A 27,715-nucleotide genomic window follows, 5' to 3' on the forward strand; every position below is an offset into this window, starting at 1 on the left:
GGTGATTTTCTTTTTCTTGCCATTGAATATAATCTGTATATTACATTTATATAGCTACGATTATTCCTGCATATTTCTTCCACATTTTGTGCAGACAAGTAGGTTCATAATGTTTGTTGTTCACTATTTACCCCAAAGCCTAAAATAAAAATGCACATATCTCCAAAATTAAAAATAATATAATAATAATAATAATAATAATAATAAAAAAATAAAGAATTTCTTCTCTTGATCTAAGAGCAATGAACTGAAAGGCAGATGAGTGGTCATTCTCCTTAAAAGCTTGAATGAATGGATGGAAAAATAGATGGTCAGACTATAGAATTCAGCACGCACTCAGATCTGGAAGATGTCAAATCAGGTCAAGCTGCTAAGTGACGCCTCCAGCAACTGACCATTATATACAGAGAAATAAACAAGGCACATTGTCAATTGTACATTTTAGAGCCTTGTATCCTGAACCTCTTCTTCCGTTTCTTCCTGCAAGGCAGTAATTTTAGGTCTGGATTTCCTTTTGCTTGAGTTTCGACGATGCAGGGGGAATAGCTTCAAGCGATCCGAGTGACTTATGGCCTGTTTGAAGAAGCTCTTCTCGTTCATTAGTTTCTGGATTGAGTCATATTGGCGAACTGTATTCTCTTCAATTACCTAGGAAACAAGTTAAAGAAATGTTACTAAAAACTAAAGCTCACTTCCCAGTAATTTTAGTGTTATGTTTACTTACCCTTATATTTATCAAATATGTGTTTGTGAGGTGCGAAAAAATAAAATTAAAGGGTCACTACAAACACTGTCCTGCGGGGACTCCTATATAGAAAAAATTTGGGTAAAACTCACTTCCATTCCAGTGCAGAGGCCAAGCTCTCCATCAGCCTGATTGTCCTCTGCTGATGTCCTGGAGGATGCACAGAGCTGACATTAGCGAGCCTGAAACCTTTGTTCCAGGCTGGCTAATGAAGTCTTAATGACGAATTCGCAACTCTGGAACCAAGGAGTTGAACTGAGTAGTGCGGTGTTTCATAGTATTGGGCTGTAGATATTTTGGAATGTTTGTTAGCTATCTCATTTAACTGATAAATTTAAGCTTTAAAGATTTAGATGAAGATTTCTTAAGGGGGTAGGTAATTTGGGAAACATAGATACATAGGACTATGAGCAAGATGCTCTAAACCCTACTCTTGCAGAATATGTATGATAAGAAATAATGAGCCAAGCTTGCAGAGTTGAACTTACCAAAAAGAACTGACATTCCAGCATGGCCTCCAGTCTGTGCTCTGATAGTATTACAGTGCAGTTGGCAAAAGCATGTTTTAGTGTTTTTCTAATAATCTGAAAAGTTCTGAAATGTAAAATGGAAATGTTTAGTGCATAATTCATTTTCAAACCAGATGGTTTTTTTTTTTAAAAGTTTTACAAATTGACCACATTTAGTCTTTTCACAAATTGAGGAGTTGAGCCAAGATATACCCGAAACTGGAAATGTGTGATCATTCGTTAAGAATGTGACTCAAAAATTCAATCATATCCCTGACAGCATTGAACCCTGGTGAGTTTTATCCTAGCTGCATTAAGAAATTCTCATGCTCCTCAGCTTGTAGGACATGAACTTTTGTGGGTCCTCTTGAGTTCCTGACCATGTCTTCAGCACAAGCAAGCATGACAAAGATTGGGGGTGTATTCTCTGGGTGATCCATATTATGTACATTTCATCTCCACTAAAATTTATGTTTTTGTAAATTGACATATTATCAAAAGCTTATATCAACACATGTTAGTTGATATATGTCACATCTGTTGGATACTAGGTCATTGCAAGTATCTAAATCTGATTGATCCACACGACAGAGACCCACTGTATGTCAATACTTGTTACTTGAGAAAACGCACCATTGTTTATTATTTTTATGCATAACCAAATTGTTCAAAACATTTTAATTTGGAACACTTACACTGGATCTAAATGCGCACTAGGTTCATCAAGAAGAAGAATTTTGGCTTTGCTAAGGACAGATCTGGCCAAACACATGAGTTGTTTATGTCCATGGCTTAGAACACATCCACCATCCAAAAGAACAAAATCCAACTGACCTGGAAACTGCTCGATTATTGACTTTAAACCAACCTGGTACAAAGTAAGGCATAAATGTAAAGACAAACATTAGTTATTTTCTTCTTGCAAAATTTCACCACTTTTATCCTATTTGACAACATAGATAACAGGCCTAAAATTTTTGTTTGCCTAAAATTTTAAATTCATTTTGAAATCACTTTGATTTTTATACGAGTGAATAATCCCATACATGTAATTTTAACCCTAGCTCTCTAGAGACTATCCAACTCAAACGTTGTTCTCTCTAAGACTGACCACCAGGAAAATGTCAGCCAATCAGAACGCAGTTAGAGCTATTCAGGATTTTGAGAGGATCCAAGGATAGCAAAGGATAACACGCAATTCTACCCAGACCAAAAATGGGCTTCAGGTCAAGTTGGAGACACAGCCAAGAACACAAACCTTAAGACTTAACCAGGCACATCTTACCTGCATTGAAAACTATCTATTTATCAAACAGTCACACTGAAGGGTAGTTATCCAGCAAAAATCTCATGACTGCACTTTATCAGGAAGATACTTTGTTATTTGTTTATCATGTTACAGTGATATTTACAATGGCAGCCATTGTTTCTGCCAATCATTTTGGAATCCCTAAATTGAGGTTTATCAAGCACGTACGTCTTTCGGGCTAATTCAGAATGTATTTACCTCTTCGGTGACTCTCCATATTTCTTCATCACTCCATTTTCCATATGGGTCTAAATTTTTACGGAACGTTCCAGAAAATATGAACACTTTCTAGTTGGGGAAAAACAAAAGCAGACAAACATAATGGTAATGAAATATCCCTGGCATTTTCTTCCAACGTTCTTTAAGTGCATTAGCAGCATGGTAAACAATGAATTGAACATGGGCTGAAGAAACGTTTCTCCTTCATTTAGCAAAACTGATACTCAGCCAACACTTACAGTAAAGCAGATTTTCTTTCCTCGTCGAAGTGAAAGAAGGTGATTGTTAAAAACTTGGTCCTAAATTACATCCTTTTACAAAATTCATTATGTGTCTTGCACAATAACGTTGGTGAATAAGAGTGCTTCACTTTAATAGCCATCATGGTGACAGAGCAAGTTCCGAAAGATTGGATTTCAACGCCCCAAAAAGCATTTTGAAAGGTTATGACAACACTGATGTATACCTTCCAGTAACTGGACTCTGTGTATGGAAACATTAGTTCCTCATTTTGTACTGTATTGGTTACGTCCTCTTTCAAGAAAGATAGCTAAAATCAAGAAGCTAGTATGTTTTCTATTTTGCTGATTATCCTTATTATATATCTTTAATGGATTAAAATTAAATAGTCATTAAAGGAACATTCTGGAAACTATAACAGCTTAATCTCAATTAAGTTGTTATGGTGCCAGGAATCCTGGGTTTTTCTCAAACCAGCAAACAATTACCTTAAGGGGTTAAACGGTTTACAAACTAATTAGCACCAAAGTTGCAAAGATGGCTCCCCTTGCTGTGCCCCTCTCTTTTTGGCGATGGTTTGAGGCTTCAATGCTGAAGCTTCGGACTGGTCACTTTAGGACATCAGACTGCAGGGAGAAATCGGAGTTAGATCGAAGGTAAGTTTATGATTTATTTTTATATAATGTTAAGGGCAGAAGACCCATGAAAGTAAATCTGACCAAAGATAGTTTTTCATGAAAACACTTTTTTTGGGTGGCATGACCCTTTAATTTCAAATTTTAGAACTAACTAGACAAATTAGTAAAATTCACCAAGCCAACTGTATTTCCAGTTTTGCTATTTTGCTCTTAAATTTGTCATATTGTGTAGGGGCCTCAGAGCAGCTGCTACTTGGGTTCCCTATGCTAAGACTATCAAACATATGTTACACGGCCCAAATGAATCTGACCCACAACCTAAATGGAGTCAATTGACGACTGGAGAGTTTAAAGAACTTCACAACCAAAAATATCGTGGACAACACAACTCCATACCCTCTGGCTTCCCGTGAAATGTGGCCAAGTTGTCAGCACTTCACCATCTAGGGCAGCCATCAGCCCCAGGCAACTATCAGCAGTAGCTGACTCTGCCTCACTAAACTGACGACATTTGTGCACGGTTAGGCTGCCCAGGAACCACTGACGGCTAAGCTATACAAGTGGTGTAGAGATAACTGGGGAGACTGAAGGATTGGGAAGAGGTGACTGGACAGCTGGGGAGAGATAATGGGGGCTAAAGAGAAATATTTAGGGACTGGGAAAATATTGTTAGTTGAGAGGGAGATTATTGGGGACAGATAATGGAAATCTTGGGGAGATAATGGGGAAATAAATAATTGCTGTAATTGCCAGATACAATACTGTTCAAAAATGGACAAACTGTGTCCAACAATCTCATCTTGGAAGATTAACAAAAGTTTAACACACAAGTAATATCCAGAAAAGTGCTTGCATTTATTTAAAGAATGAAACCGTGAAAGTGTGTTTGCTTTATATTTAAATTGAAGTAGGTAGCTTTTCTCTTTGCAAGGCACAATGTCAAAACACAAACTGAACAAACCTGTTTTGAAGAAAGGTTTATACGTGATTTGTAGCCAACCCAGAGGAAATGCGCTATGCAGAGAAAGTACATCTCAGAACCAATTGTTTCACGGACACACAGTGTTCCTTGAGTAATGTTTGTTAATATAAAGAACTAATGAGTGACTGTAGGATTTATTTACCGAATTGGGAATCGTGGATAATTGCTAACGGGATTGTAAAATTTAGGCTTACATAGCTGGGCTACAAAAATCCCCCAGCTCAGTATTTTAGATTTTCAGCTTTCCAATTCGTGCCTAAACCTGGCAGCTTCCTTGCCAATCTTATGCTATTCTCGGTTGGTGAATAACCTCAATAGTTTTTTTTACTGTTTCTGAGACTATCATTTTATGGCGATCTTAGAATATTAAAGGAAACTATTTTTTTTAATTATTATTTAGACTAAAAGATAGCATGTAATATATAACTTGAATTATCTGTGTGTATTAAGTGGTTGAATTACACACAAGTTAATACGTATCCTAGTTTAGTTTTGCTTTATGTAGGTGGCCATCTTTAACTGTTCTTTGATCAGAAGCAACACTTGTTTGCCTAAGCCGCTCAAAATTTTAACTTAATTATAAATTTAACAAAGAGAATGTTGCTTTAGATGCTTGGTACTTGCACATAATGTCAGGATTAATAGACATAGACACTAGCTATCCGTTAACCACCTGGTTCAACAAGGAATAAGCAATGTTTCCAACCAAAGAGGACATAAAGGATTACGCCAAGCACCATAACCACTTTAATATAATGGTGAAGTGTGTAATAGAGGAACCAATACCACCGTGGACTCTGGAGACATTTATAAAGCACTTAACTTTCCATCTTCTAACTTATCATAATGCCTCCGTAGCATGTCCCCCCCATTGTTCACAGTTTACCAATATATATATATATATATATATATATACACATACATACATACATACATACATACATAAAATATATATATATATACGGTATATATAAAAATATATATGTATTTATTTATACATATATGTATATTTTATACCAAACGGCAGTTTACTCTTTAATTGTTTGCTGGTTTGAGAGATCGGACAAGTTAATTTACTTGAAATAGTTCATTCTTCCTCTATAAAAGTAAATATTTACTTTACTATATTTCCGTTAACTGCTGCACAATGTGCTATTGCTTAGTTCTGTTCCGATGGCGTTCCTAACCGTCAGATTGTAATATGGAGATGGCGAATTTAAAGAAATACAGTAGTTTGCTGTACCAATCACATAATGATCTCAGGTTGAGAATTTGTTAAAAAAATGAGTAGAATTTTGAAATATAATACAGTTACTAATGTGACAGTAATGAAATGCAGAAAATTCATGGTAGATGATGGGTACGAGGGCTACATAAGAAAAAGGAATTGTGACGTTAAATAATTGAGATATACCGCGACATGTCACCAGGTACTGCTGTTAACCTTTTCTGAAGAAGCAGCATGCAAAGGGTTAATGATAAGAAGATAAAAGTGCTCCTAAAAAATATTTTAGAATTTAAGTAAGACATATAGTTACATAGTTAGCTGAAAAGAGACTTGCGTCCATCAAGTTCAGCCTTCCTCACACCTGTTTTTTGCTGTTGATCCAAAAGAAAAGAAAAAAACCCAGTTTGAAGCACAATTTTGCAACAAGCTAGGACAAAAAATTCCTTCTTGACCCCAGAATGGCAGTCAGATTTATCCTTGAATCAAGCAGTTATTACCCTACATTGAAAGATTATATCCTTGAATATTCTGTCTTTGCATGGACTCTGCTTTGATGTTTAAAACAAAGGGAACATACGATTTTATTTATTTTTTTAATTCCGAAGTGTGTGTGTCCAGGCGTCATAACGTTGGGGATTGGGTTTCCTAAAGTCTATTCCCGGCAGGTTTAATAATAATAAAAAACACACTTCTATGATTGCACTAAAAACAAGCTTCTGAATAAGGATCATCAGGTTACTTGCAGTGCAACGGGATTCTTGGCACTATGACATCAGTGTTATCTTTTCAACAGCAAGACCTGTAAAACTCCAAGGTCAGTAAATAATATATTAAACGGAATCTCCAGGCTAGATCTGACCCATTATTTTACAACATATTATATATTTATTATAGTAGACACGCTGGAAAAATTCTACAACTCAACTACGTTTTCACCTTAGATATTTTGTGTTTAGTTTCTAATTTCATGGTCCATCCTGGAACACTAATGGTAATTAAAGAACTCTGCTTGTGCAGCAAGAAAAGAGGTCTCCTATTTCCATAGGTATGCAATGAACATAAGTTGTTATGGTGCTGGTGTGTAATTTTAAATTGTACTGATCTTGTATGATTTCTGCAGCAATTTATGTAGCAGTGAGGTCATGCATTGCATTTGCAGATGATTGCCTTCGTTTGGGTGTTCTGTGTAAGGTGTTTATAATTGTATCCAGACGGTGCTTACCTGTGGTACCACCCCAAATGCTTTTCTCCATTTCTGCAGAGGGGTCGTCTGCCAGGATACTCCATCAATTTGAATGTCTCCTTGTGTGGATAATAATCTCAGAAATGCCGAAAGCAAGGTACTCTTACCGGATCCAGTCCTTCCTAACAGGCCTACCTAGAATGTCAAAAATGCAAAGTGTGAATGTAAAACATCTATCGAAACAGCAATGCAAAGAGGCTGTAGGTTTGAAGGAATGACAACTATGTGCTGATGCAAAAGTAGGAATACTGGATGAAACAGGCCAATCCCAGCACTATTGGACATTATGGTGACCTTGGCTCGTGCTTTCTCGTCTTATTACTAGGACCAAAAGGAGTTTGATGGAGTGACGGAAACACAACAGCCACCATCACACTATCAGGAAGGCAACGGGAAGGGAAACACATTAATGCACAAAAATTAATATGGGAATGGGGAGGGGTGAAGGAGGGGGAAGGTTGGGGAGATAGTGCTAGAGCTGAATATGCTTATTGATGTAAGGGGTGTAGTCACAGAATTCTCATTCTCCCCTACCACTTCCCTAACCGAAAAATAAATAAATAAATTGCAAATCCAGACACAGTGAACCAAATAGAGACACAAAAATAATTACATGCAATTTCCATGAAACGCAATACAAACAAACATTGAAATCAAAATATATCTTAATAAACAACCAACTCTCATTTGAAGTCAGAATTGGTTCACGTGGTAGACAGAAGCCTGTAGGCAGATTGATCAAAAAGACGAAATAAATGCAGATGAGGAAAACCGTGAGAAACCCCAAGAGATATGGGTAAAAGTCCTGGGGTAAGACCTTTTGGAGAGAAAAACGTGGGTTAGAAAGAAGGATGGAAAGAGTAAAAAATAAGAGTGAAAAAAAGATCCTGGTTAAGAGAAAGAGAGGGAAAAAAATCAGGCAAAGAAAAGTTTCCCCGAGAAGCTGGCCAGATCTTAAACAGTAGACAGACCCTGTATCTACGTAAAGTATTAATATAAGTGCATTGACTTTGCACAGCAAGTATGAGTGTGTATATTATTACACTCCACTTAATCCTATGCACTCTACGGTTTTAGACTTAATGGTATGCTATGGTGACGTTACTATGGATTACTTGGTTATAGAGGCTGTAATTCATTGTTTCCTTTGACATTTTAATTGATTTGCATGTGTTATTGGCTATGATGTATCCCAGCATAATGTGAATTATAATCTATGATAGATAAGTGGCCAAAAAGATAAACCCCAACTGAAAAAGTCTGACTTTGTTATGACAGCCATTATGAGACTTCAGCTGGGATGGTCATTTTGGCCAGTCCTAGAGAGATTCTGTTTTTCCAAATGAGCTATTTGTGCCTACATTTTGCAATAAACCTTTCAGTTCCCTCCAAGTCAATGTTGAGTGAATACACCACTAATATGACACTTCCTATTATGTTAAATCATCTACGTGTGATCTGGAATAAGTAAACCAGGCTTAAATTGTAAATAGTAAAGGTCACTATAACACAGCATTATTCACTACACAGGGAATTGTACAGCGCTACGGAATCTGATTCCGCTATATAAATAATAAAATAATAATAATTGCAGAGAATTGAAAGTGGAATTTTAGGTCACAATAGACAAATTGGAAAACTACTAAAGTTGGAGAATTTTTCTAGTTCAGCCTTTTTTGGCCTTAAAGGGACACTATAGGCACTGTAATAATTTCGCTTCATTGAATCCGTTTTAGTGCCTGGACCTGGCACTGTCCCTCCCTTCAGTGCTATACTATTTATAAGCAGTTTAACACTGAATAAAGGATCCTGGCCACCTACAGCCCAGCCCCCACTGTAGGTATTCCAAAGGCAGAGATTACACACTTCCTTTTAACCATCCCAATTCATACCAGCAATGGATGCTGTAATACGCTGAATACGGTCAGCTGACACTCTCAACCAATCACAGCCACCCATTGCTGCTCAGGCTAAAATTTGAAACTCACTTTAAATTCACTTTGAATTCTCACTTTTTGTGAATAATCCTGTATTCACACATCCTGCAATCAAACGTACGCACCAGTCTTCCCAAAAATATATTCTGGGGTAGCTCCAGACTTTCAAATCTTACTCCTGATAACACAGGCCTCAAAATGGCCGCTAGGAGATGTACTAAAAGAGTTATCAACTTATATTTATTCATTACGAAAGAATACATACAGAGGCTATAATACATCAAATGTTTTGTTTTCAGGGATAATTAAAAAATTAGGACGTCTTTCTTTTAGCCGTTTATGATGTTTACATGCACTGTGCTGAACATTGTGCATTTTTTGGGCATTTATTGCATTTTTGGAAAATTATGTGCAATGTTATGTTTGAAATAATGGAATTTGTTAGAAAGGAAAAATTAAGTTTGTTACCATTTGCATTACAGGCCCATTAAAGTCACCCAGACATCTTAATCACAAAGACATGTTCTGGGAGCAGTAATACTGTCCTTTAACCCCTTCAGGATGGGTCCTGGGGATGCCCTTAACGACGGGTGACGGACCTCGTCCGTCACGCGGTAAAATTAACCCCGCGATCGCCGCAGTGCCGGCGATCGCGGGGTTAACGCTGTTGCTGGGTGCCTCCGAGTCAGGGGCAGACCAGCAACAGCAAACTGCGATGTCCCAGCACATGTGATCGCTGTGACAGCCAGTCACAGCATCACAATACTGCTGGGATATCTGATCCGCCTCCCTCCACCTCTTGTGGGTTTGTGAAGTGGAGAGACGGATCGTTGCAACATTGTGTCCCAAAAGAATAGTGAATATCTATTAAAGGTTCCTAATCCCTTTCCCCTTTATTTTTTTTAAAAAATTAACCCTTTCCCTGCTGCTTGATCACTGTGTGATCTATTTTTTTTTTTTACACTTAAGGGTTACATTTTTTTTTTGTAACCCTAAGGGGTTAAATTTTATTATTTTATTTTATTAATTTGTGATTTAGTTGGGTGGGTGGAATTTAGTGGTAATTGGGGAGTTTAGTTAGGGGTTAAAAAAACAAAAAAAAACAAAGTTTAGTTATTTAGTTAAAGTTTTCTTAGCTGTGTTAACTGTATTAACAATGTTGCGAAAGTATAGCGCAGAGGAGGCTTATGCCCTGTTAGCTGCCGACTCAGAGGCGACCGACACTGCCTCAGAGAGTGACGCAGGGAGTGACGCAGGGGACAGGGACTATGTGCCAGATAGTGCAGTAACATCAGAGGAAATCGCTGATTCCCCTAATGTTCAATATGGCGCAGATGACTGGGTACCCCTAATCATTTTTCGCCAGACATCCCAGTGTTCACTGCCAATCCTGGCATACAGGCTAACCTGTCTGGCTATAATGCGCTGGATTGTATGGAGCTGTTTTTGGGGGATGATTTTTTGGGGGAGGTAGTTACCCAGACGAATCTGTATGCGGAGCAATATCTTGCACGCAACCAAGACTCCCGAATCACCAGGACAGTGAGATGGTACCCAACCAGTGTGCCAGAAATTAAACAATTCTGGGCACTGACAATGTTAATGGGGATAGTTAAAAAGTCCACAATTAGAATGTATTGGACTAAAAATCCTATTTTTAATACCCCCATTTTTTCCCAGACAATGCATAGGGAGAGATATGAGGACATACTGCATTTTATGCACTTTAATGACAATATGAAGTGCCCCCCAAAAGGTAATCCACAGTATGACATTCTTTATAAAATACGCCCTCTAATTTCCCACTTAAATGAAAAATGTGCAAATTTCAATTGATCAGTCCCTCATGAAATATAAGGGAAGACTGTGATTTAGACAATACTTCCCATCCAAAAGATCCCGGTATGGGATAAAATTTTATAAATTATGTGAAAGTGGCATTGGCTATGTATACACCTTCCGTGTATACGAAGGAAGGGATAGCCACCTTGATCCCCCATGTTTCCCAGATATAATAGGAACACATGGGAAAATTGTCTGGGACTTAATAATGCCCTTACTTAACTATGGTTATCACTTATACATCGATAACTTTTATAACAGCATCCCACTCTTACAAATGCTGTACTGTTTTGAGACCGTGGCCTGTGGCACTATCAGGAAGAGTCGCACAGGTTTCCCAAAGGCTCTAGCGGAAAAAAAATAAAAAAAAAGGGGGAAACAGCAGCTCTCTGACAGAATGAACTGCTGGCACTCAAGTATATATAATGCAGACGGCAGTCCACAATGCCTTTATTATTTTTAAAAAGGCAAATGCTGAGCTGAAATGCACATTCCTTTCATTTCAATTTCAGCTCATTTCTGGGTTACTTGAGTGCCACAGAGGAGGACCATCAGTGGAGCCTAGCAGAATAATGGAGGCAGGTCACTTCTGCTTCAAGATTCCATCAACCCCCAGAAAGAAAAAAACCCAGAAAAGATGCAGGGTGTGTTACAAGAGGGGCGTAAGAGTTGAGACCAGCTATTACTGCCCTGATTGCCCCTCTCAGCCCGGCCTATGTATTGGCCACTGTTTTAACATTTTCCACACCCAGGCCGAATAAGCAGACCAGTTTTGGGGTGTGATTTTAGTCAACTGTCTGGTTACCAAATCTTGGCTTTGTCTCCCGTTTATCCTGTCTTCTCTGATCCTTGACCTTGGCTTGTCCTATCGTTGTTCCGTTTCTCTTTACCCCTTGGACCTCGGCTTGTACCTTTATTATTCTCTGCTTGTATAGCCCGGCCATTCTAAGGACCAGTATTACAAGTGTCTCTCTCTGTGTTCTCTCTCTGTCGTCTGTCTGTGTTTTGGAATCCGTGACAGCGTTGCCCGTGACACAGATTACTGGGTACTACCCCCAGATAGGTTTAAGCCAACTATTCCCCCTTTTCACAGCAAATAGTATGCACTTGTTCATAATTTGAATTGATGAGCTGCTTATACTTCAAAATATATGTGGTCTTTGAGAGGTAATTTGCAGTCCTGAGCTGCTAAAATAACACTTTGGCCCAGCATCCACTTTTGAAAAATATGAAAGTGGTTTGTCTCCAAGGTGCCCCTTCAACATCCACATAACCCTGAAAAAGGTACACATGGGGGTATTGTTGCACTAAGAGGACATAGCTGAGCAACATATTAGGTGTTCTACTGCCATAGCACACATAAGGATTACAAAATATACAGTAACATCTCCAAGTGTGTGTCAAAAAGGCAGAAAAAAATGCTAATTGTAACTAGACTTGGTACAAACTAACAAAAAAATGATCCTACGCTAAGGTTTAAAATATGCCTTTTGAAATACACTGGGGTGTCTACTTTAAGAAATGGTAGGCCTTTGTGTGGTAGTTTGAACTTAAAACCTGCTAAGATGCTTGGAAATTGCACATGGGCCGAGCTTCAAAATTCAAAGTTCGGTAAAAATGATATGGCTTGGTCTCCAATGTGCCCCTTCAACATCCACATATCCCTGAAAAGGGTACACATGGGGGTATTGTTGCACTAAAATGACATAGCTGAGCAACATAGTAGGTGTTCTACTGCCATAGCACACATAAGGATTGCAAAATATACAGTAACATCTCCAAGTGTGTGTCAAAAAGGCAGAAAAAATGCTAATTGTAACTAGACTTGGTACAAACTAACAAAAAAATGATCCAACGCTAAGGTTTAAAATATGCCTTTTGAAATGCCCGGGGGTGTCTATTTAAGAAATGGTAGGCCTTTGTGGGGTAATGTGAACTTAAAACCTGCTAAGATGCTTGGAAATTGCACATGGGCTGAGCGTCAAAATTCAAAGTTCGGTAAAAAATTATATGGCTTGGTCACCAATGTGCCCCTTCAACATCCACATATCCCTGAAAAGGGTACACATGGGGGTATTGCTGCACTAAGAGGACATAGCTGAGCAACATATTAGGTGTTCTACTGCCATAGCACACATAAGGATTACAAAATATACAGTAACATCTCCAAGTGTGTGTCAAAAAGGCAGAAAAAATGCTAATTGTAACTAGACTTGGTACAAACTAGCAAAAAAAAAATGATCCTACGCTAAGGTTTAAAATATGCCTTTTGAAATACCCTGGGGTGTCTACTTTAGGAAATGGTAGGCCTTTGTGGGTTTTTTTGAACTTTCCAACTGCAATAATGCCCCAAATTGAAGCATAGGCCAATTAGATCCATCTCTCAAAATTGTACTGTAAATACTGAAATGGATAGGTCTCCTATATGGCACTGTAGCTTCACGAAATAGTGCCAAAGACATACAATGGGGCTGTCATTTTACTCAGAAGACTTAGCTGAGCATAATTTGGGGGGTTTGAACTTAGTGGCACATGTGAAATATACAAAATACCCAGCAAAAATGCAATCCATATGTAAAAAACACACAAAAAACACACATTTTTTACCACATAATTTGGCGTATATTGGTGAAACAATGGGGGCATGTTAAGGCACAATATGCACCTTATGAGATACACTGGAGTGTCCACTTTTACAAATGGTAGGCCTTTGTGTTTTTTTTTTTTGAACAGTCAAACTGTTATAATACCCCAAATGGACGCATAGGCTCATTAAATCCGTCTCTCAAAATTCTACTGTGAATACTGAAAAGGACAGGTCTCCTATATGGCACTGTAACTTTACGAAATAGTGCCAAAGACATACAATGGGGTGTCATTTTACTCAGCAGATGTAACTGAACACAAAATAAAACTTTGTACAGGAATAGCACACACCAACTTTACAAAATAAACATTATAAGTTTGTGTGCCAAAAACAAAAAAAAACACAATTTTACTCCAATATTTAGCAGAGGTTGGCGGTGAAATGGCTACGTAGAAAGTGTCAAAACCACATTAGGTAAATAGCCTGTGATGTCTACTTTATATAAATATATACTTTTGTGTGGCAATTTTGTTTTCTTTTATGGCTATTAGGCTTACAAGACAAACATACCAAATTCTAAAATCGCTCCACATTAAAAGTTTATTTTACTCCTTGTGCTTTGTGACCTGTAACTACCAAAAAAACTTCAAATCCCAGACACATTATACATTCTGTAAATCAGAACAACTAAATGAATTTATTTTTAATTACTTTCCTTAACCTGCACTAATTATGCACACATTATGATTGCAAAAACTGTAAAAATAAACAATATTTTTCTTTTTTTTGCATTTTTCTGTATTTTTTTTTTATAATAAGTAAGCATATATATATATATATATATATATATATATATATATATATATATATATATATATATATATATATATATATATATGTTATATCAAATTAAAGCCCTTTCTATCCTTTAAAAAACAGTATATAATATGTGTCGGTGCAATAAATGAGAGAGATGCAAATTGCAGTTGAATGCAAACAGCAAGAAAATGCAAAAATTGCTTGTGTCATTAAGCGTAAGTCAAGCTTCTGAAGCTGTGTCCATAAGGGGTTAAACCCTTTAAAGTAAACATTGTGGTTTAAAGGGACACTATAGTCACCAGAAAAACTACAGCCTGTTGCATTTGTTCTGGTGAGTAGAATCATTCCCTTCAGGCTTTTTATAGTAAACACTGTTTTTTCAGAGCAAATACCGTTTTTACATTACAGCCTAGGGATAACTCCACTGGCCACTTCTTAGATGGCTACTAGAGGTGCTTCCTGTGGCAATGCTGCACACTGTGTAGTACTGCCATTCAGTGTCTCCACCCTCTGCATGGAGACACTGAACTTTACTCATAGAGATGCATTGATTTAATTAATCTCTATGAGGAGATGCTGATTGGCTAGGTTTGAGTTTGACTTGTGCTGGCTCTGCTCCTGATCTGCCTCCTTGACAGTCTCAGCCAATAGTATGGGGAAGCATTGTAACTGATATACAGAACTACTTCTGATGACGTGAGCCAAGCAGGCAGATCAGGGGCAGAGGCAGCAGCTACAGACTTAAATACAAGTAAGATTTTACTGGCTTTAGGGAGGCAAGAGGGGTCATGGGGGCTAGATGGTGTTTTTAACACTATAAGGTCATGAATACATGTTTGTGTTCCTTGCCCTATAGTGTTTCTTTAAGCAAGCCTCTAGTGCAGGGGCGGGGAACCTTCAGACTTCCAGATGTTTTGGACTATATTTCCCTTGATGCTTTGCCAGCATTATGGCTGTAAGAGCATTATGGGAGATGTAGTCCAAAACATCTGGAGGTGCAAAGGTTCCCCACCCCTGCTCTAGTGGCTATCTTCCTGATGGCCACTAGAGGCGCTTCCATCTCAATAACAGAGTAAAACTTAGTCCTGCACTCAAATGCTGCTGATAGCAGCATTTGAATGGAGGAGTGTAGAATTTTGCTCTCCATGAGAAGCATTGGATTGGACGAGATTGTTGGTGACATCAGCATACTTGCTGACATCTCCACACCTGTAGTCTGCAACATTGGTTTCCTAGCACTAGAGATCGAGGATATTTATCTTAAATATTTTTTACGGGGCAAAGGGGGATGGGGCAGGGTGCACATTGCAAGAAGGGAGTATATCGTTTCAAAATATATTTTTGGGACAATGCATTTCCTTTAATAATATTAATTCTAGTCTTACCCTTTGGCCAGGATTTATTGAGAAGGAGATGTTTTCCAGAACAGAATGGCCACCCTCCACATATGTTGCCGAAAGATCTTTGACTGTCATTTGACCACCAGATGGCCAGTCGCGGTCCTTCTTTGTGTGTTCATTTTCAATTATAAGCACATTGGACAAGGTATCGTCATTCTTTTTGCTCTTGTTTTGGTATTTGGCATCTTCCATTGGTATATCAATAAATCGGAAAATTCTGCTAACAGAACGCATCTATGAAGGAAATGCATTATAATCATTATTATTGATAAAGCACAAACATATATTGGATTTAAAAAGCAGTAAGTAATTGACAAACAACAATAACATAGACAGACACAAGTGGTTAAGAGGATACTGCTCAAACAAGTTTGAATGGTCAGTCTAAACACTATAGAACTTTGCATTATTATGGCAAAGAGCCCTTAACTCACTCTCTGCTCTGATTTTGTAAAACTTGCTTCATCTATAAAATAGCTCCCCACTACAGCACATAGACCCCAGCTCTGCGAATCGCTGCACGCGGCCTGGTTCATTGAACGTTGAACCTGACTGTGTGTAAACTGATAGCAACTAAAAATGGCTGCAATCAGTTTGCACAACAGTTGTATTTCTTTTATAAAATGAGTGAAACTGCTGCTGTGTATACATTACTTATCACACAAACACCTGCTGGATATGGTTTTAAGGGAGAAAATCAGCCACTGATGATTGGTGGACCATTTTCCTGGTGAAGGAAGGGTCTACCAGCGGTTGACACTTGTTGTGCAAGTGTACTAGCATTCGGAAATTTGAAGGAAGGCATATTCTTTTCTTAAAGCGGCAGTGTCATGCCGAACTTACCTTTTCCCAATCAATTCCTCTTCTCTCCCTCTCTCAGGATCTGTTCTTCATTTCTTCCTGTCTGCTCTAGTTTTCTTTAAAACATAAGACAAAGTTGGGACTATTTTGTCTTATGGAGGTTTCCTACGTCTGACCATCTCTGACCAGCGGAGGAACAAAGTGTGTTCTGTTTCCTGTGGTCAGATAAATTTTCCCACAATTCGTAGCTTTCTTCCACGATCTCGCGATGCTTCCTGTCAGTATGCCCGAACGTCCTGTCACTTAGACAGAACGTCGGCGAAACTACCCTAAATGTTGCCATTTGAATATCAATTGGACTTTAATGACTAATCTTATTGGAGAGGATATTTTCTGAGATCTCTGCCTAGTTACTTAATTAAACTGAAAACTATATTCATGACTTTTGACCAATTAAACAATATTTGTTTCAATTTATTCAGGTTATGAAAGATTTCCAGAAGTTAAATAATTATTATTGTAACTTACCAAACTGTCCACATCGATACTGGAATTTACAGCCCACTGCAACGTGTTCATAATATTCATTGCCAACGTTAATACTATTCCGACTTTCTCTCGCCCAGCGCCTGAAAACAAGAAATGTTACAATCTGAAATGTCATCGATAAAACAAGTATTATTATTGTTGTGGCTTCATTTTATTAGTGAACTGACACAAATAGGACTGACATTTTCTCAAACGTGTTTGATTTAGTAAAGAGGGCACATTAGCAGAGTAAAACAATAAAGTGTTAAATGTTAGCAATTGAAAGTAAACTTTGTCCAACTTTGTCCCCATTTAGAATTTATAATAGTGTCAATTTCTATTGAAATCTGCACTTAACCCCCCCACCTGTTAAGAAACATTTCAAACAAAGGTTATGTATGCATCAACAGACCTAGTGCCTGTAAACACATGTTGAACCATCCTAATTCTCTGGATCATTCTTAGGACATACTATTCAGCTGAGACTATAACTAATAAATATACCAAAATAACACGTTACATAGGTCATTTTGTCCCGTCTACACTTTGCTATTTGTATTTCAATTCACTACAATTCTAAGTGCTTCACCTCTGTTGCTGGTTGACTCACTTTATGTCCTCCTCAAACCTGATTGGCTGTAGTAATGGTAAGGTTAAATGGCAATGTATCTGTTAATATACACATTTAGGTCTTGTTTCCAATTATGCCGCTACTTAATTAACCCAGCCAGCAGATTTTGGTGATTACAAATTACTGACAAGTTTCCAACTTTGTCCCCATTTTTTCATGGCTTGCGGCTATTTTACTGTAACTGATAACGATCATTGCATTAAAATATTTTAAAAACTGCATGGCACAATAAACTGCCATAGCAACACAGTGATCAGCACAATTCTATCTGATGTCTGTTGCGGCATTGAAAAAAACCCTGATGTTCTTAAGACACCAATAAGACCAGGTAAGGGTCTACCAAATGGTCCCTACCCTATCCTTCACATCATGCCCTGAAGGGTTAAGGGAAATACATAGGGGCTCAGATGATGCCCTGTTACAGGCCGGTGCCCAGCAGACCCCAGGTAAGAAAGTAAGCTGTCAATAAATAGTTTGATTACTAACATTAAGCGGGACGCCAGGGCACTCCTGGCACCATAACCACTACAGTAGGGGTGGTGGTTATTGTGCTTGGAATGTTCCTTTAGCAGCACTGCCGTGGATCAGGATATCACACAATTTTCCGGCACCACCCCCGCCCCAGTGATTATACCTGTGCCACTATAAGTGCAGATTTTCCTTCTCCCCTTAACTAAACATCCAAACAAACAACATTGGACAGCAAACTTCAGATACACAAGACAGCAGTGTATAAATCGGTCTGACTGTATTAACCGCTACTGAGACACAGGTACTGTCAAAAGGGTTAATGTTTTGACCATCTGATTTTGTTAAACTTATCACTGTAAGTTAAAAAGTTTTTTGTTAGTTATTCTAAGGTATCAAATTATAAACTTAACATATCTAAATCAATTGCTGTAACCACTAACATCAACACTCATAGTTTAAAAGACCTGCAAGATAATTATGATTTTGCATGGTCGAGTAATGTTTTTAACTATTTGGGCGTGACAATTTCATCTCAAGTTAATGATATTATGGAAATAAATGTATTGAATCTCCTGAAATATACAAATACAAAATTAAAAGAATGGCGCCTAACCGAATCCTCATGGATCGGCAGGATTAACATAATCAACGCTTATATTATGCCCAAATGGTTGTGTAGCGGCACCCCGGTGTAGTAGGGGTTTACGCCGCTGAGAAGGTGTCCCTTCCCCCTCAAGATGAAGTCAGCTAAAGCATAACAGGTCCCCAGTAAGTACGAATCCAAGTAATAGCCATCCCCTCCAAGCACGAGACGAGACTCTGTGTTGAGGGTCAAAGTAGGAATAATGTTTATTCTGCAACTCGGGCTTTTATGCCGTACAACAACTCCTCCCCGTATCCGGAGGAGATAATACATTTACAGTGGGAGTCACTCCCACTGTACCGGGCAGAATATTTTACAATTATTACAGGTTTAATAACACACACAATATATAACGAAAATACAATGCGCTACGTGTATTAGGGAACGGAGATCTAAGGGAACAATATACGTGAAAATCCCCTAGATCGGTTGGGCCGTTCGCTAGATACACGTTTGCACCATTTACTCGGAAACCATACAACATAAACAAAAACTCTCTCTTGAATCCGGTGTCTTTATTTCGGTACTTTGGATCTGTCGACCAGCATGGGCGTACGTTATCGGTAAGGTTGGAATTCGTCGTGTGAGTGTTCGGTCATTAGTCCATGCGGTCAAAATGGCCGCGACCCATTGTTCTCTCCACGTGGTGATGTGTACCGTACGGATCCACAAGTACCCGAAATCCACAATAATCCAAATACAACGGCAATTCTCCGAGATGGTATCTGTCACTCCAAAAGGGGTCTGTCACAGGTTGTATTTATTTAGGATGATTCCCCTTCAAATCCCAGATAGCTGGTTAACTATGATACAATCTAGTTTCCAAAAGTTTATTTGGAAAATGTCAAGGCCCAGAATAAGCGCTAAAGTCCTCTCTAGGAAACCCCAAAATGGAGGGGTAAACTACCCAAATATTAGAAATTGCTACTATGCTAACATCATTGGTCACATATATAAACTTCAGGTTGAATTGTTCAAAGCAGATATATGGTACCAAATTGAATCCGAGGCGGTTGGAAAAGACAGATTAGAAGTATATTTATGGCATAAAAACAACAAAAAAACGTTAGAATTTCTACGAAGCAAATCACTAATCCTGTCACAAATTATTATCGCTTGGGAGATGATAAAAAAACAACAAAAAATCTCTAATAAAATAATTAAGTCATCTCATCTGATTGTTTTAGAAGATTTTATTGAGGATATTTCTTTAAATAACTGGTCCAAATCTCAATGTACGATTGGAGCTATCCTCCGTGAGGATCAAATCCTACCCTTTGCTGATATTCAAGCCAAACTCCTTCTCCCTAATAAAGAACTCTTTTCTTATCTAAGAATTAAAAAATTCTTGAATAAGTTCTTACTAAAAACCTCGCCAAAAAGCGATATTCTTATTCAAACCATCTTTAGATATACTAAGGTTAATAAAATTATTTCAAAAGCTTCTAGTTTGTTATCCAATTTGGATCAACAACCCCTAAAGATACTTGATAATTGGAAAAAGACCTTAAATATTGACATAGCTGAGCAGGAATGGTGTACATTTCTTAAAGATACTCGTAAATATATTCATTGTCAAAATTTAGTTGAATGTCAATATAAGATTATGTATAAATGGTACCGGACTCTATATACATTAAGTAAAATGTATCCAGGTCAAATTCCTCATTGTTGGCGTTGTGGCTGCCCAGAGGGAACACTTGTTCATATATGGTGGCATTGTAGTTTGGTTAAAAGTCTTTGGGAATGGTCCTTTGAAATATTTAAATGTTTATTTAATATTACAATTAAAAAAGGCCCGGATATAGCATTGCTACATTTAAATTGGAAACTTTCCTCCACTTCTTCTAAGTGCCTCGCAAACCATTGCTTTTTGGCGGTAAAGATAATAATAGCAAGACAATGGAAGTCACATCTCCCTTTCCAGAGGTGTCAGCTTGTCAACCAAATTTTATACCAATTTCGAATGGAAAAGGATTTGCCAGTTTCCTCTTTATTTGTTATAAATAGACAAGACCAATACACTAATTGGATTCGTATTTTGGAAAATAAATGAATTATTTCTTTTTTACTCTCCCTTCTTTAGATTTCGATGGCTAATTTCACCATGCTGATATTATCTCCTTTTGTTTTTCTTTTCTCGACATTTAGACTGACCATAGCCCATACTTATTCTCATTTATACTTATTTGGATAACAGCTCTATGAGATAGAACTTATCTTTTTATTAAGATATTCTTAGCTGATTAGTTTAGGAATTACCTTTAACTTATGACTACAAACCTATAATAATAAGCAAGTTACATGTTTTGTTATTGTCACACTTGTCTTGTATGTATATTGCACTATTTTGTTATATGTATAATAAAATGGAAAACTATTTTTCAATAAAAAAACAATGAAAAAAAAAAAGTTTTTTTTTTTTTTTAAATGCCTTTTTTTTTTTAATAACTGTGTGGCCCCATGTGTAAATCAAGACAAAACTCTGATTTCTCTTAAACAGACAGGACTGAGAAATAAATTGGATTTTTTTTTACCCACAAATAGAGACCATGCTATATAAGCTATATATATATTTAGTTACAAAGGACGTGCAGGAATCCCATTAAAGGGGCCATATTCCCTCTTCCCTTATAATAACCTTACTAGAATTGAAAGGTCGGCTGCTGTAAATCCATAACTATAAGGCCAGCTGATAAAGGGGTTTCCATAGTGATAAAAACACAGTGGATTATATAGATTAAATCAATAGGCAACTCTCGGTGTATGGAAAGTTGAGCAGGGATAACGGTATTATTAATAAGGATTTGATTCATTTTTTGAGGGGGCTTAGAGTGGCCAGTGTGGTCTCTATCCAGAGCCCCATCTCCATTTTACTAGACAATATTTTTAGGTGACGCTGGAGGGCTATGCATGAGGACCTCCAGCGTCGCCAGAATCCCCAAGGAAAGCATTGAATAAGGCTTTCCTATGGGGAGGTCTAATGCGTGTGTGCTGCCATGTGGCTAACGTTGGCGAGGGAGCAGCATGGGCGGAGTCTGATCCAGCGCTGAGGGACGCTGGATTCAGGTAAGTCACTTAAGGGGTTTTAAGTTTTAAGATGGGGGGCAGGGGGAGGGGGACACTGCACGGTCCTGCTGTGCCAGAAAAACAGATATGTTTTCCTGGCACTGGAGAGTCCCTTTAAGTATTTCATTAACCCCTTAAGGACCAAACTTCTGGAATAAAAGGGAATCATGACGTGTCAGACATGTCATGTGTCCTTAAGGGGTTAAGGACACTCCTGAAATTACTTTACATTTTGTAGAGATACCATGATTGTGCCTTTGAGGTCATAGGATCTCCTTAACACATGACTGAGTAGTACTGCTATTTTAAGCAGCACTGTCATGGCCGCATCTATTTTTCTTTCAACCTGACTCCATTCCATTTTATTATCCCACTAGTTAAACCCAAACGCCTCTAGGTCCCACATTTCACCTTTTTTTTAACCTCTTGATTTCTTGGTCTAGGTCCTAGGTGCTGCCACCTTAGTGTGGGCAGATGAAGGCTCTGCGGGACACATTATCTACCCACGCTTGATCAAGCTGTGAAATTCTCGTGCATGTCCAGTTTAACACTTGTTGATTCAAAGATAAAGGATATCGCACTATCACATTGAAAATCAGGTGCATCAACGACCGAGTTGGCAAAACCCAATTCAGTAGATAATTGTAGAAAGTAGGTCCAGGCGCTCAAGGATTGTTCAAAGAGGCAGATTTATTGAGAACTGAATTTGCAACAGCTTGACGAAGGCCTCTGTGAAGAATCCAGGGCCGCCATCAGGGAGTGACAACCATGACCCTGGGGCCCACGTGGAGTGGCGAAACTGCCGCAGGTGCATCTGCACCGGGCCCATCAGGTGGCCCGAACATTTAGGGCCACCCAGTGGGCCCTATATCTTCAGGGGCCTGGTCAGTGCTGCGGCCGTGTAATTGCGCGACCGGGCATCTTTAAAAAAAATTGCAGCTACACCGCAACTGCTGCTGGGAGGAAGTGAAGGCCGGCCACTTCCTCCCAGCTTACTCTGCTCGGGGGGGGGAGGAGGGGGGAGAGAGCAGAGCAGAGGAGAGGACAGAAGAGGACACCAGAGGCATCCGCTCCCATCATCCCCAGCCACCCTCCTGAAACTTAGAGGTAAGAGGAGTGTGGCTGATAAATGAGGTGTGTGTGTGTCTATGTATGTGTCTGCATGTATGTATGTATGTCTGTTTCTCAGTATGTATGTATGTCTGTGTGTGTGTGTGTGTGTGTGAGTATGTATATATCTATCAGAATGTCTGTCAGTAAGCATGTATGTCTGTGTATGTATGTCTGTATGTCAGTATGTATGTGTGTATGTCAGTATGTATATATGTTAGAATGTATGCATGTCTGTGTGTGTATGTATATATCTATCTGTGTGTATGTATTTATGTATGTATGTATGTATGTCTGTGTGTGTATGTCAGTATGTATATATGTCTGTGTGTATGTATGTATGTCAGTATGTCTGTATGTCTGTGTCTATCTGTATGTGTGTGTATGTCTGTGTGTGTGTGTGTATGTCAGTATGTATGTATATATGTGTGTATGTATGTATGTATATATCTATCAGTATGTATGTCAGTATGTATGTCTGTGTGTGTATGTCAGTATGTCTGTATGTATATATCTATCTGTGTGTGTGTGTGTGTATGTCTGTATGTATGTATATCAGTATGTATGTGTATGTATGCCTGTATGTATGTATGTCAGTATGTATTTATGTGTATGCATGTCTGTTTGTATGTCTGTATGTCGGTTTGTATGTATGTCTGTATGTATGTGTATGTGTCCGTATGTGAGTATGTATGTACGTCAGTGTGTGTGTGTCTGTATGTCAGTATGTGTGTGTATCTGTATCTCCTTATGCATGTGTATGTGTCTATATGTTTGTATGTCTGTTTCAGTATTTGTGTCTGTTAGTATGTGTGTATTTTTCTGTGTGTGTGTGTCTGTGTCCTTTTGTGTCTGTGTGTGTATGTATTCCTGTGGGTGGGATTTGGAGGCAGGGCTTGGAGGCAGGAACCCGGGGGCCCAGACCTTGAGCTGTGTTAGGGGCCCCACAATTTCTGATGGTGGCCCTTGCAGAAACGTTGCAAATTCAGTTCTCAATAAATCTGCCTCTTTGAAGAAACCTACTTTATAATATTGTCAAATCCATAGATATTGAGAAGGTAGAAATTCCACTAAATGAGGAGAGGAAAAGTGATGCCCAAAGCAAAGCCTTGTGCAGTGGACAATACATAGCTCTGACATAGCTCACTAGTGAACTGAAAAACATTAATAACTTATTGGGAATTAGTTTATAACTCAGGTATAGTTTACTATTCAGTTTCCAGTTAAAAACTATTTGGTTCCTGTAGCAAGATCAGCTCAACCTTTCATAATTCCAAAGTCGAATAAATAATTACCATTAAATTGGGCGATGATACCATTCAGATCCCGGGACATACTGGGAAATGAACCCCAAGATAAGTAAATGTAGCTTTCCTGGTGAAATACGTAATGATATTTCCATTATTACCTGATGTTGCAATGGAGATGAATGTAACACAACAGAAGAAGATAACGTAGATCATTTCAATAGTCATTTGGAACCAGCGGAGTGTGGACAGGTAGAGGAACCAATTAGCGGTGTGTAAATTCAATGCCTTGTGAAACAGCGTTTCGAAGTATGGCTGCCGCCCAAAAGCTCTCAGAGTCCATAAACCCTTTAAACTTGTTATGAGATGAGTAAAAATTGGACTGCGAGCTGTTTATAAGACAGGAAAGTTGTTTAGCATATTGTTAAGGTTTATTTAAAATATATTTCCTTATATAATTCTATATCATGTATGTAACACGATATGTATAATACAATAAATATGTAATGCAATTTATGTAACAGAATATATGTAACAAAATATATATCGAGCAATAAGTGAGAAGCTGACATCATTCCAGAACTTCCAGAATTCTATCATTTAATTAGAACCATATCGATTACATGGCACATAAACCTCACCTGGTGAGTAATACACAGCTGGTACTTCCTTATAGAAATCAATCCAATCAGGTGTGTCTTATGGTGACACGATGTATAAAGATTGGAATCTATCACATTTCTAATCATTGTAAGGATTGGTAGCACCCTACGGTAAAAATCCAATCTGCTGCACCCTGTGTGTCTTTCTTCAAACTCTCTTTCTCAAATGTTTCTCTGGAACTGTATTTCCTAATTATTTTCCCCGGTCTCTTTTTTCTATCTATCTATCTATGTCTGGCTCACTTTGTACTTGCCTCTGTTTTGTCTCTATTTCCTAGTCTCAATCAGCTTTTATTAAACTCAGTTTGTGTAAAAGCTTACTGTCCCCCCTATCCCTTTCCAACTATATCTCTACCAGTTTCTCGTTTCCCCTTCCATTAGACTTTTTTTTAACCCTAAACCACTAGTTTCACACTTGTCTTTACCTGACTAATAACCTACTATAGCCATTTTCTCTGTTGTTTACTTTTGGATAGGTAGGTTGTGACCCCTGACAGTCCCATTAAGGACATATGCAGTCTTTCTTTCTGGCCAATATAGATCATTTGTATTACCCCCCATATCGTGATTGAATCATAATAATCTACACCTTTCCACCAGAGGGACATGCATTGCCCTCATTGTCTCATGTGTACTGCCAGCAATAAATTCATTTTTGCATCACCTACATTATTTTAACATGACTGTCGGTGTCACATTGTGCACCTTTTGAAATGCAATCTGTGGTCACACAAAATATTTTTGGGTGTGGACCTTTCTGAACAATAGCACCATCAATCTAAATGAAAACATTCCTTTCCCTGCATTTTATGCATTCACGATGAATTAATATGTACATTCTCCAAATGGAAAAAAAGCTGACATTCACGGGCTGAGTTGTTTATATAGACTTTGATTGATGGGGAAAACCATTCTCTATTCTTCTTACCTTCTGACTCCAACTGTTTTAGCTGCTGGGAAGTATGAAGGAAGTAGGATCGCAGTATAATAAAAGCGATGATGATGGGAATGGTCGCTAAGAAGATGTATGGTTCTAGAATTGACACCACTGTGATTGCCCCAATCACAATTAGCACCAACTGTAAAAAAAACAAAATGTCAAGTAGATGATTCACTGGGCTGGCCACTCTACTTAAAAAAATGCTCTATATGAACAGGCTGCTAATAAAGGTGAGGTATCAGGCCCATAGAAAGATGCTCATTATTGCCTTCAAGTGGCTGTCATCGGCAAATTAAGTTGCTGCCTTAGTTAGAACTACAAACAAAGAGCTTTTCTTCAATTTAATTTTTGTTTAAATAAAAGAGAAATTAAATAAATGTACAAAACTCACAAAACTGTCCATGAAAGCTGGACTTTTAAATTTCACTGGAGGATGCCATTACTTTATTATCACCTGCCTATTTCCGGGTCACTGACCGGGATTTACGTTTATGCCGGATTCTGATTAGCCCAAAGCAGAAAAAATCCATTAAAATGTTGTAAAACCAGCAATCTCTTAGTAATGAAGAACCTCTGTGAATCCCTCTTAGTCTTGAGGGAACCACTGGCCGTGTCCGTATGGCAGACTCTAGCTCTACTTCTTTCTTTGGAGAATTACTACCCCCAGGATTCTTTGCCACTATTTTGCTAACAGAGAATCACTGACATTCCAGTGTGTTTTGGGAGATAAACTACAGCTAATTTTAAGTATAGAAGCTTATTGGTTTCCCATTTGTAAACTCTAGGCTGTCTATCCCAGCATCAGTGAAACACAACAGTTTTACTCACCTGTGTGAAGTCAAATATTGTTAGAGGAAGCATATCATCTAGGATAGCTGTGTCTTTCGAGAATCTGTTAAGTATCCGTCCTATAATAACACAAACATGACATGAAGTAAAGATCCATTATTTAAGGCAAAATGTTTAAAAAATGATGCGTGAATTATAGGATATATTTTAACTTCATGAGTAAAAGGACACAACTGATCAAGAGTTAATTCTGTGCCAGAAACTGTGCGAAAAAGTTTATTTTTGGACAATGCAATATCATGAGATTGCACAAAAAAATTTCAATGTGTGAGTGCATTTGTTGTACTACAAGTCTAATATTTTTTTCTGAAAATCAATACTAGTTTATAAAATGTGATTGATGGTGCAATGTGAAAACAGTAGTCCCATTTTTTATTAAAACAATGTAAAAAAAAAGTGATTCTTTCATCAGAAATAGTGTACACTTCATCATGTAGCATGCTGATAAGAAGCTTTACCGCTGATGTCACTAGTTCTCAGCAGCTTTGTATTTGGTGTTAATGGTCACAGCATCATAAAATTGTGACGCAACTCCAAGATGGCCACCTCCACTCTGAAGCACTGATGGATCTTAAAGTGGTTATCACAGCAATACTTACTACGATTCTTAGATTAAAATAATATTCATGCACTGTTTGCCTTATTATTTTAAATCCCTTTACGGAAAGCCATTTTCAGGTGACATTGCAGCTTTAGCTTGATTAGGAGAAATGGCTGAAGAAAACATTTTAAAACAAATGATAACAAATCTATTCTTAGTCATTCTTTCCCATCTTCATTAGAAGAATGTAATTTTCAAGCCATATTGTGCAATCCCCAGTGAAAATGTTAAAACACAAGTCCAAGGCCGGGGGACAAACTTGGAAACTTTACGTAGAACAGTGGCAACAACATGCTTTCATAGTGGTGACCTTCCCAATGAAATAAGGAAATAAAGCGTATATATACCTTAGCATCAGAAGTGGTTACTTGAAGACAGTGCAGTATGATTGCAGAAAAGAGAGAAAAAGAAAGAAAAGGAAGAAGCCATCTTAATCCTGATGAGTTTGTTACATTCACGTGCTTT

General features: G+C 38.0%; 1 protein-coding gene across 1 annotated transcript in view; it reads right to left on the bottom strand.

The window, feature by feature from the left end:
* Positions 1–260: 260 nt before the first annotated feature.
* CFTR (CF transmembrane conductance regulator) overlaps positions 261–27,715 on the bottom strand; it is a 94,934-nt gene continuing 67,479 nt past the window's right edge. Inside the window, exons 18-27 of the mRNA XM_063446842.1 lie at positions 26,629–26,708; positions 25,789–25,939; positions 24,360–24,587; positions 17,028–17,128; positions 15,684–15,932; positions 7,093–7,248; positions 2,762–2,851; positions 1,950–2,122; positions 1,234–1,339; positions 261–648 (exon numbers count right to left, since the gene is read on the bottom strand). Coding sequence (XP_063302912.1) covers positions 442–648; positions 1,234–1,339; positions 1,950–2,122; positions 2,762–2,851; positions 7,093–7,248; positions 15,684–15,932; positions 17,028–17,128; positions 24,360–24,587; positions 25,789–25,939; positions 26,629–26,708 — 1,541 coding nt within the window. The 3' untranslated portion in view covers positions 261–441. The remainder of the gene's footprint in view (positions 649–1,233; positions 1,340–1,949; positions 2,123–2,761; positions 2,852–7,092; positions 7,249–15,683; positions 15,933–17,027; positions 17,129–24,359; positions 24,588–25,788; positions 25,940–26,628; positions 26,709–27,715) is intronic.

This window comes from Pelobates fuscus, chromosome 3, assembly GCF_036172605.1.
Source record: "Pelobates fuscus isolate aPelFus1 chromosome 3, aPelFus1.pri, whole genome shotgun sequence".
NCBI lineage: Eukaryota > Metazoa > Chordata > Amphibia > Anura > Pelobatidae > Pelobates > Pelobates fuscus.